This window comes from Pterocles gutturalis, unplaced genomic scaffold (assembly GCF_000699245.1).
Source record: "Pterocles gutturalis isolate BGI_N339 unplaced genomic scaffold, ASM69924v1 scaffold5659, whole genome shotgun sequence".
Lineage (NCBI taxonomy): Eukaryota > Metazoa > Chordata > Aves > Pterocliformes > Pteroclidae > Pterocles > Pterocles gutturalis.
Window position 1 is genome coordinate 31,169 of NW_010130436.1, and position 12,157 is coordinate 43,325.

Below are 12,157 nucleotides of genomic sequence, written 5' to 3' on the forward strand. Positions count from 1 at the left end.
GGCCACAGCCGGTTCCAGCCGGCTCCAGCCCACCCACCGCAGGACAGGGCTCAGCCCCGCTGACAGGGTGGGGGTGCCTGGGGGAAAATGCATTTAAGAAAGGGCAAAACGCTGCACAGGCAGTGAGGAGTGGGGAAAAAAATGTGAGGAACAGCCCTGCAAGCACTGAGGTGAGAGGAGGAGGGGGAGGAGGTGCTCCAGGCACCTGGGCAGAAATGCTCCTGCAGGCTCTGGGGAAGGCCATGGTGGAGCAGGCTCCTGGCAGGAACTGTGGCTGCTGGTGGGGTCTGCACTGGAGCAGGGGAAAAGTGTGAGAGGGGCACAGGGGAAATGTTACGGACCAACCCCTGCTCCCCATCCCCTGTGCTGCTCAGGGGTGGGGAGGAGGCAGAGGAGTCTGGAGTGAACGAGTGAAGCTGAGTCTGGGGAGAAGAGGGGGATGGAGGAAGGTGTTTTGTGTTTGTCTCTCACCATCCTATCTTATTTTTAATTGGCAATGAATATGATCAGTTTTCCTCCAGCTGAGTCTGTTTTGCCTGTGGCAGTAATTGTAAGTGATGCCCCTATCTTTATCTTGACCCACAAGCTTTTCCATCTTTTTCCACCCATCCTGTTGAGAGGGAGTGAGAGAGTGTCTGGGTGGGCATCTGTCAGCGTGACAACTGGGTTAAGGCTACAGCCTCTTCTAAAGAAGAGGGAGGTGGTTGGAGTAGGGAGAAGCTGCTCCAGGAAGGAATGGCTGGGCAACCTGCGCCGGGGCAAGGGCACTGGGGAAGCAGGCAAAGGGCCTGGGGTACAGCACACCCTGGGCAGTTCCGCCAGGAAGCATAGCATAGACACAGCCCAGCCTCAGCAGTCACAGAAAGGCAGATGGACTTCAAAGGGGCTCAGAGGGGCTTGTGCACAGCTTGTTGCAGCCTTGAAAGCCATCCAGCTCAGTGAAAGAAAACGCTTGCCTTCAGCAACACTGAGGGAAAAATGAGGCAGCTTTACAAACCCGAACCCATTTGATTTCTGTTCTGTCTGCCCTCATTGTTTTGAGTTTCACTATTGGAAAACCTGAATCAGTCTTGCTTCTGTTCTAGCAAACTCACTTTAAAGGGCTTTTTAATCCTTTTTGATCTATTTATTGCAAATTAAAGATTCAGATGAGGGTATCTGCAATCCAAGATCACCATCACAGTTCCTTGATTAGTCCAGGTAAATGTACATAATCTGTTATACACTAGAGTGTTTGTTAGGAAAGAGTAGAAAGGGACTGTCTGAGATTTTTATTGTACTGAATTTTTATAAATTATGGAGGCAGTCACCCCTTATTAAATACACATGTAATTTCAGTAAAATAATTTGAGTGTCGTCATGAATTGCAAGCAGAACAATTAAGCAAGGTTACTTGCATTTCATTCATGTTCAGGATTATGGGTTAATGTATAAGCAACTCATGGTAGCTGTGACAACAGGATATCAAGGATAAATAACAGGAAGCTTCAAAACAAAATTCATTAATTATTTTTAAATACACTTTTTGAGACCTTTCAGAGGACAAGGGTAAACAAAAATACTATAAAATATATTAAGATAACTATTATGATTTTAAAATGCAATGTCATTATATAAACAAAACAGATAAAATTGCCTTTTTTTGTTTGTAATTCTACAAAGCAAATCAATGTTTCAGCATGGTAATATACATATATGTACCTCTGAGACCCTTCAACTCAATTTTAACCAGGGATAAAAGGAAAATACAGCTCATAATAGGCAGCAGCTGCAGGGATATGTTCATTAGTTAAACCATGACAGCTTTGCCATTTTCCTTTTCAGGTTTGAACTGTGAGTTTAGGCCTTGTGAGGCCAGCAATCCCTGTGAGAACGGAGCTGTGTGCATAGAAGAAATGAATTTGGACATTTTTCCCCTTGGATTCCAGTGCCAGTGTGTAAAGGGCTTTGCAGGTCCACGTTGTGAGATCAATGTCAATGAGTGCAGTTCTAACCCTTGCCTCCACGGATACTGCTATGACAGTGAGTTCAGCCTGGTTACTCACTTCAATGTACAACAGTCTTTCTGTTGAAGCCTCTGTAGCTACTGAGCCACTCTGGGGAGAACAGCGGATAATTTACTGATATTTAGCTTGTCTGAAGCTCCGCAGCCAGTACAGGGAGGATTATTTTTGGCAAAATGCTTCAACTCCTGGTGCTGGGGTTTGTGTGTTCAGAGGGTCAGAATTGCAGCTAATGAGAATTTTAATGAGATTTGTGCTGTCTCCTTTGATACCTAAAATAGACAAACACATCTTACAGTGTGCATTCAATGAGAGAATATTCAGGTGCTGAAAAGGAGCTCATGGAGAGTTTAGGCAGTATATGTCATAATTCTAGTGAATCCAAAAACTGCATTAAATATCAAACTAATGCAAAATGGAGTGTCTGTTTACTATTCCTCACCTTCTATCACCTCCTCTGTAACTTACACTTTCGCTGATAGATATTCTTAAAGGTTTTAGAAGCAACTTGATGATTAATTGCTCTACTATATTCTGTCTGGATTGGCAGGCTATGTTTAGTAGCACTCATTATATATGGAGTACTTACTGGAAAGTTTTATGGGGCTGTTACCACCTATCAGACTCTTTCTATGCTTGGTAAAAAATAGTAAAAGTGGTAATTTTCAGAGAATCTTATAATGCTGGCTGGAAAGCAGAATGACATCTGGAGGTCATGTAGTCAAACTCACATGAAGCTGGACTATCAGCAGTGCTAGAACAGGTCAGTCAGGGATTTTTCTAGCTGAGTTTTGAAAGTCTCTAAGTATGGACAGAATTTCCACAAACTCTGGGACAGCCTGTTCCACTGACACACTACTCTTGCAGTGTTCCCCCTCTCCCAACCCCAACTGAATCTCCTAAACTGGAACTTTTGACTATTGCCCCTTACTATATCATCTAACACTACTAAGAGGAATTCAGTTGTGTCATTTGTGCAACTGCCCTTGAAGTTATTGTTATATATAACCCTTTAACTATTAAACCTTCTCTAAGGGACTGATGCAAAGCAAGCCTGGCTGACTCAACTTTTCCTCATAGGTCCCACAATTCAAGCACTGGGCAACTGTGTTTGTCTTCTGCTACATCTCTCTCCTGTTTCTCTACATCCTTTTTAAAATGAGAATGATGACTTGAGAATTTCCTTGACATTCCAATTTTTTCACAAATTTGTAGAAGATCTAATCAAGTTACTGGTTGCAGATGCGATTTTAAAGAACTGACTCTGAATTACTAAATATATCATTGCCTAAAACTCTCCTAGTTTAAAAAAATAGTTTCAATAAGCTTTAAGAATTCTATCTTTCCATACATGGGAATAAGGTGAGTGACTTTATATTTTATCTAGTAAAGACTATTTCTTAATAAGTTTACAGATGTTTTCTATATACTCTACATTGGTGCAGAGGCATTTTTGAACTGGAATTTAGGTGAGCTGCAGTAAATTTCTTCGTGCTCACAAAGTGCCAGATCTTTTAGAGACAACTTGTCTTTCTGGTGCCTCTGGACTTGAGTTGTATCATATGGATATCTCAGTTCCTCTACACTACATGTGCTGGCAGCAGAAAGCTGGAATCCTGAGGAAGCTAGGAAGCTCTTATCAGATAAATAATGTTCCTGCTCTGAAGGACTTAAAGCATTTAATGAATGCATAGTAGCTCTGTGTACAGACACAATGGTAGCACAGATTGCATGGTAAATCTCAGCGATAATGAAGAGTCCAGGGACCTCTTTGAGGTCAGAATAAATACAAGCCTGCAAGAAGTGTAATTATTGCTGTCACAAGCTCCTCACATGGATGTAGCACTCTAAAGATTCCTCTCCGTTTGGATCATTAATGATGAAAAAGGGAGAGGATACTTATCATTAGCTTGTTAAGATTAAAATGAAGCATGGAAATACATAAAAGGATGAGCTGCCAAATTCAACTCACGCAGTTTTCCTTTAATATAGTGGTATAATATGAGGTATTCCTTACAAAAAAAATCTCAACAAAGCAAACAATGTTTAAGTGCTCCATCTCATTTAGGTACAATATCAAAGATAAAATCTTATGTACTTTGTGTACAGTTTTGTGATGGAAGATTACTCATTAGCTTATAAGATGCCATCACTTTTACAGAACCTAGTAATGGGGCATTGATTTATAATTCTTAAGTCAAAATATTTGAATTAAGTAAAATGCAGTACGTGAATCTACTTTCATATTAAAAAGGTGTTTTGAGATACTGCATTTCATTTACTTCAATTTTTGAACATGTCCACACCTTTTAGGTAAAACCAGTCCAAATCTTTTCCAGATAGTAGTCATAACTCTAACTTACTTAATTTTGCTACATTTGGTTGTTGTTCTAAAACACTCCTAATACTAAAAAACTCTCCGTTACAGTTGTCGATGGATTCTATTGTTTGTGCAACCCAGGATATGCTGGACTGAAATGTGACCAGGATATTGATGACTGCATAATCAATGCTTGTGAACACAATTCTACATGCGTTGATCTACATCTGGTTAGTAGAGAATATTTTTTAATTAAAATGATTGCTAAGTTTTCTTCCTGGAATCGAAAGCAGTACTATTGCAAGTTTTAAACACCCACTTAATCCATACACCTGTCAAGAGTTTTATAATAATGCTTTCCAGTCACCGGTGTTTTGTGGGTTTTTTTTTATTATTATTATTTGTAATGATGTAGGCAGTGGGAAAGAGGAATGTTTTTATCATATAAAAGCAGTTATTGAGTTAACATGGTTATGTGGGGAATTCAAAAAGAGTGGAATATTTTCAACTAGGTATGTTTATGGCCTCATAATGAGTGACAGGAATATTCATTTACACTGATGACATTGGCTTCAAAGGGGCTTAAAAAGTATCTTTCCCCCCCAACATGCCTTTAAGTATTTCAGCATTTATTTTCAAAATTCTTCAACTATATTATTTCCTGAAACATGAAAAGTGTTAAAAATAACTTATTTCTTCTCGGAAATAAAAGCATTCTATCAACTGATTCCTTTGTGGGAGGAAAGGAGAAGACATTCACGTTGTGTAAACTTTGGCACCAGAGTGGCCCATATTCTGTGTTATTCCCTACAGGAATCTGTCACAAACCAGTTTGTTTTCAGTGTATTCAATAGGAACACTAAGACTATACAGTATAAATATTGTCCTTAAGAAACATTCAGACTGTTGAGGAAATTGGAGGTGGTTAAAAAAAATGGAAGAAAGGTTGACTTTTTTTCCTTCTTCTAGTTTCTCCCAGCACGTTTGTGAGAATATTAAACTAATAAAATGTTAAAGCAAGGTGTAGGATTCAGATTAATATTAAGATGTCTAAATGTAGGTGTATGTATGGTATGAGCTAAGCATCTAAGCACTCATCAAAGATTGCAGAATCCTTGCTAATGGAGTCAGCACAACCCAGAGAGTGATTCAGCTGCCCATCTTCAGTGTAGATGTCCACTTTGGGTGAACTGAACAACTCTGTAGGTGCCACTCTCTGAATAGATAAGCTGCATTAGTGCAGAAACACTGGGATATTTTTGTTTTTTGTTTGCCTTTTTTTTTTTTTTAGTACAGTAAAGAAATTGCACTTCTTTCTTACAAATCCTGGTGGTGACCCGCAGCTACCACTGTTCCCTAAACTTGAACAGAAGTTACATGCTTCAAGAGAATTTTCTCAAATCTACTGATTTCTAAGGTTGTTTCTTCTTTCACAGTTAGAACACTTCATGTATTGTATTTTTTTTTTTTGTAAATATGCTTCAAGAACTAGTAAACAACTTGGACAAAATTAAATGCTTGATATGGAGACCACAGAGCATGTGACACTTTTGGTTTTGTCTTTGGATGCTATTGTAAATGCGTATTTTTTTTACCAGTAGACTGCAATTAAAACTTCATGTTGTCATACTGGACACATACTGCCATTAGAGGACATTTCAGAAATAAATTTGATGCTCATAAGGCATGTACTGTCCTATTCTCCATGAGATTGTACTGTACATTCCAGGTATTATTCCTAACTGCAGCTGATGCTTTAACTGAGACTGATAAAATGGAGCAATATATGCAAAAGTTTAAACAACATCCTTTCTAAAAAATGGACAAAATTATGGGTTCTTTATAAAATAAATATATCATTCCACTAAGAGTGTCTTCTAAGCTTCACAGAGTGAGTTGTAATATTGATCCAGGGGGACTTTTTAGTTTGGGCAAAATTAAACCTGACAAAGAATGGTAGCTCACTGCAATTTTTAACACTGTTTTAGACTCTTTTTCATATGGCTTTCATGCTTTTGATTTCTTGATTCATTTGTGTTTATTTTTGTCTTGCAGTAACTATACCTTTCTCATCATCTTTGTCACAGACCTATGCCATTTTTTTTTAAATGGACTGTGACAGCAAATTAGTGAGATCTGTGCAGACTCACTGTTTCAGAGAAAGCCTGACTCTAAAAAAATCTAACCTATGTGGATTGAGTTACTAACTACAGAACATAAATACTGTAGAAACATAATGGCAAGGTGTCATATTAAACCTTGGATTTGATCTTTTTTCAGACCTCAACAGCTTTCTCAACATAGTTCATCTATGTTGTCAATATTACAGTAAGTGTTCATATTAAAGTGTTCATTCTGGTGTTAGTTAATGCACAGATAAAAAATCTTCAGTACTTTTTTCATTAGAAGACTGTTCTTTGGCATTTTTGACAGTAACATAATTTTATGCTCAGAAGAAGAAGGAAAATTAATACAGATAGTCTCTGCTAAACTGAAAAGTTAGGATCAGCATATTTTTAAGACAAGAAATAGGGAATTGCTAGGAGTTTTGTTTTGCTATAGCAATAATAGTGCATTGGTATTCAATATTTATACTTTATCCTTCTGTATTCTTTTTAATAGTATATTTACTTAAACTAAAATTTGTGGCATAAGTTTCTGAAATGACTTTCATGTGGATCATCTTTTGAGTCGAAACCAGAAAGGGACATAAAAGACTCGCTCACTAAGTGATTGCATTATTCATATACGACTGTATTATTCCACATACAATGTCCTTCTTATTATATTCAGTGTTAGAGAGTACTGAATTTCTTCCACATCAAATGATGTAATTTTATACACCAAGATTGCTCAGTGATGGGTGCAAAGAGTGTTATGAATAAGCACATATTCATAGAAATGGAAGAAGACCCATTCCCTCTTCTTCTTCAGCCAGAGCAGCTGTAAAAGAACAGATATTGAGATAACAATCCCCTAAAGAATGAATTTTTAACATTTAAAAGGTCTTCTTGTCTTCCTCTAAAAGGTAATGAACTAAGGGATGGGGAGCAACTAGGGCATAATAAAGGAAGACATAAACAGATGGAGATCTCAGGAGTTTCATAATTTCTCCATCAAATACAGTTTTCTTCCAAAGATATATTACAGTAGCCTTATTATACAAGTCAAAGACCAAAGATCTTAATGTGAGAAAGAATCCAAATTCAAGCTCTGATTGCAACACATACTTCACAGCCTTTACCTTGGTTCTCCAGGCAGTAGGTGGCATTAAGCAATTGGACCACAGAATGAGATCAGGATAGGTGAAATATGCAGCTGAATGACACGACTACGTCAGCTTAAGGAGGCCCTGACTTTCTACTGCACCAGAGAATTCCAGTCACCCAAGAGCTACTGTATACCAGCAGAGGCTACTGTCAGTCATATTATACCCTCTGGTAGCTCAGGAATAATTAATTCGCTACCTGTCTGCTAATAAAAGTTCCATTCTGCAGTCCAACAGCTCTGATGCATTTTTCTAGGTCAAAGTGAGACAATCAGCCATAATTACACTTGCATTCCTCTTTGGTGTTGATGCCATATAAAGTAGGGCCTTAAAACTAGGAAACCATGGTATCTTAATAATGCATCAGCAAAAACAGGCACAAAAAATGGCACTCGTGTGATGGGTTGACACCAGCTGTCAGCTAAGCACCACATAGCCACTCACTCTATCCTTTCTATGGGATGGGGGAGAGAATAGGAAGAGCAAAAGCAAAAAAAACTTGTGGGTTGAGATAGTTTAATAAGCATAAGTAATGGGAAGAAGGAACAAAGAAGAAAACAAATCAAGTGATGCAAAGGCAATCGCTCACCGCCTTCCTTGTGTACACTGATGCCCAGCTGGTTTTCAAGTAATGTCCACCTTCCCAAAACCCACCTCCCCTCTGTTCTTATTACTGAGGATGATGCTACACAGCACAGAATATCTCTTTGGTCAGTTTGGATCAGCTATCCTGGTTGTGTCCCCTCCTAGCTTCTTGTCCGCCCCCAGCCTACTCACTGAGGGGGCAGAGTGGGAAAAAGAAAAAGCCTTGATGCTGTGTAAGCACTGGTAAGCAATGGCTAAAATGTTGGCATCTTATAAAGACTATTTTGGTCACAAATCCATACAGGCTGCTATGAAGAAAACTAACTCCGTAACAGCCAGACCTACTACAGAACAGAATTCTACAAAAGGACGTAGTTAAACTTGACAGTGGGAAATCAAAAAAGCTGGGTTTGTGATGCAGCTCCTGGTGTTTTAAAAGGTTTGTAAAATAGAGTAGAGTCTGTAGAGTATTTATTTAAGGTGTTTATACTGGCCAATCCCACCAGGGACATGGTCCTCTTCATTTTGATACAACCAAAACTTCTAAATTACTCTAACATGTACTGCTACACCATAAAGGTTTAGTCTTCCTTTCTGGGTTGCATATTCAGAATTTTAGGGTTTCTCTATGATAAAAATTCTCAATACCATAAAACTCCCACCTGATGCTAATGATTATAACTGAGGACTAAAAAAAGACTATGTATGAGTTGCTCAGATAAAACTTGGGAGATCTATTGTTTATGGAGTTCCCAAATTTGTTCATACAGAGAGATGGCTGGGCATTGCATTAGCCAAATGCAATGTTAAGGAAACAGAGTGTTAAGTACTGACAACCACACATACAGAATTAACAGATTATTTAAAAAAAATAGAAGAGTCATTTTACCAACATCCATCAACATCCATTTTATCAACTTCCATCTATCTTAAACAATATATGACAAATTACAAAGTGTTTTTCTATAGAAGTGTCATGGAAGGAGTAATTTTACCTATTGCAACTAATCTGAGACACGAGTAAGAGGAATTAAATGATAATTAGACACATCCTTCATTAGGTTGCCTAGGCCAGCAAAAATTAAAGCTGATAGTACTTCTAGTACTATTACCACAGATGCCTATTGTATATATTCTTAATCATTGGTCAGCTCAACCAGACTTGCAGTCCTATTTTATAGCCTGACTATAAAATACTTAAGATACTGAAGAAGGAGATTGCCACTGGGAAGGCTGGTCTGACACTAGCTGCCCTTCATAAATCAATTATCTTTTTTGTTGTTTTTGTTAATTATGAATAATTTCCTGATTAAGGTATGGCTAGGGAAGTGATATTATTTTCACTGTAGTAAAAAAACATTTGGCCAGTGTTATGTAAAATGTGTGAAATCTTGGATTTATATGCATGTAGAAATAATTCAATTGTTCAGTCAAACTGATAGCTCAAAATAATAGAATGAGAGAACCGTGAGAATGGTTGAAAGGCTGTAGTGTTGTCACTGGAAAAGAAAGAGGTGCAGTCCTGAGTAACTGAAGAAAAGGGTCTAAGCTTTCTGCATTCACTGTATACGTAATGAATAAGAATAGAATAAAACTGTAAAATATAAACACTAAAATATTTTACCAAAAAAGTTAGTAAACTGTAAGTGGAAAAAAAATTGAAAAATTAGCTTCTGACTATGCTTATGGTAAGGCAGGGTCTATCCAGAGTAATTTGCAAGTTCTTCTAGAAAAGTTAAAATAATTAATTCAAAGTATTGTATAAAGTTGGGATGTTATCTCTAATAATTTTATAAGATCAGATGGAGCGCACAGTCTATATAACATGAAACATTATTTTGAGATATTTCCATTTTAAAAAAAGTAATAGCTTCAATAGTAGCTCCAACTTCAGTTTTTGCTTGTATTGTTCTGTATGTCAAAATACAATGCAAATCCTGTCACTTTATTTTATATGGATATCCATGCAGCAAATTGTAATATATGTTTCTTCAAAGTTTTGTTTCTGGAAGCTATTATGTCTGTGTACTTAACACACAGTAAATGAAAAAACATAAACTGTAGGTAAAGTTATAGTTGTATAATAGTGCTTTTATTGCAATCCCATATCCTCCCTATGGTTAACTCTCTATCACTGCTTGATTTAAAACACAATTTCCCCTTCAATAAAATGTAATGTTATGGAAATCAGCTCTCCAAAACAATAACAGAAGATACTGTCAATTTGAACCTAAAAAAGCAATGATTACTTGTTTGGTTTCTGGTTTTAAAGTGGCAGAAAAAAAAAAAAAAGGACTCATAAAAAGGTGAAATTCAGTAATTCAGGTCTTTTAGGAACTTACATTTTGGATTGTAGGGAAGGTTTATGTGAAGGATGGAGAGAGAGTACTATTAATTTTGTCTTTACAGAAAAAAATATTTGGGGTTGACAAACAGGAGGTATATTCCACAGATCATATTTCAAGAGCATAACCCACAAGTAGGTTAGCTCATTACATGAATTATGAAGGCAGGATTAATTGGAAGGAAATATGGCATTTAGAACTAAGGTATAAAGTTGTAGTTAACTGTTAACAGTTTATGTTACCCAAAAAGAAATTAGTCAGGTCTTTGGACTAACCACTGATAATTTCCTAAATTTTTCATCCACTGTTAATTTCCATTTAAAAGAGAACCTCCTGTACTTTCTGCTAAATAGGGAGAAGAAAAAGAATCATCTCTAAAACTTATAATGTAGTTTAGAACATCCGGAGATGCTCAGGGTATGATGAAGTAACTGAGCTTCAGGAGGCTGTCCATCCTAGCTGATCATAGCAGGGAGTCTGACACTTGAAATAAGAATGAAGAGTAGATAGGCCTGCATCAATGAAAAATTTCCAGATTTCTGTGGGAGTGGAAATTCTCTAAGGCCTCAATAAAGCAAACAAGCTCTGCCACTGAAATTGGTCTGAAACAGTACCTCGGTTTAACAAAAGGTCAGACCACATAGCATGAGTGGCATGCAGTATATAACAAGGTACAAGCTCTTAAAAGTTCCCAGGACACGTAAATTCAAGTTGAGTTGTACATGATTTAAACTTATGCATTGACTTCACTGAGAGAATCCATGTGCTGAAATTGTAAATGTGCTGTTTGACAAATCAGTTTCAGATGACCAATTACACAACCCAGAAAAAAGCTATACAGCAGTTGGAGTTCACTTAAGAAACTAGCAACTGCAGCAGTACTACAAAGTACCACTGCTAATACAACTGACTGTGCTGCCCTGAAGATTTGACTTGCCATCCCTGATCTATTTTGTCTTCCACCTCTATTTAGCTAAAAAAATGAACAGTGTCTTCATAGTCTTTCGATAAAAGTTTTTTGAAGAAGATCTAGTGAAATAACTCCCTCCTCTGCCTTGTACTACAGAGCTATTAGGTATAGCAGTACACAGGCTGAAAACTTAGTCATTACGGGTGTACTCCCTTGTGCTCTAATAAGTCTAGTTGAGTCAAAGACATTGGAATGCACAAAATTAACTACTGATTTACTGACTTAGGATAATATTCTTAATATTGATCCATGCAATTATACATTGCTTGGATAAAGTGATTATGGTGTTTTATCCCTTACTTCTCTAATTGAGAACTGAAGTCAGCAAACAAGCATCAACTTTCCATTTATTTATTACGTTTTTTTTAAAATGCTTTAATTTGATTTTTTTGAAAGAAATTGCAGACTGATAGCCTTCTACTGCCTTTTCATAAACTGAACTTGAAATACTCCATAGAACTGAATAAAACTGTTACAAAATGGAGGAAAGGGAGATTCAACTGGAACCATAAAACAAACTATCTGGTTTCCTTCTTTATTTTAAGTACAAGTGAACTAAATGAAAGTATTTCCCTTTACTGCACTTCTAGAGCAGACCAGTTTCCTCATGCTCTCTTATGCACTGAATTAAGTGATGGAAAATTATTTAATCCATGTAGGTAAACA

At 37.2% G+C, this 12,157-nt stretch overlaps 1 protein-coding gene across 1 annotated transcript in view; it reads left to right on the plus strand.

The window, feature by feature from the left end:
* LOC104466692 (fibropellin-1-like) overlaps positions 1-12,157 on the plus strand; it is a gene marked incomplete at its 5' end in the record, with an annotated part of 38,749 nt that overhangs the window by 16,858 nt on the left and 9,734 nt on the right. Inside the window, one exon of the mRNA XM_010080212.1 lies at positions 1,825-2,022. Coding sequence (XP_010078514.1) covers positions 1,825-2,022 — 198 coding nt within the window. The remainder of the gene's footprint in view (positions 1-1,824; positions 2,023-12,157) is intronic.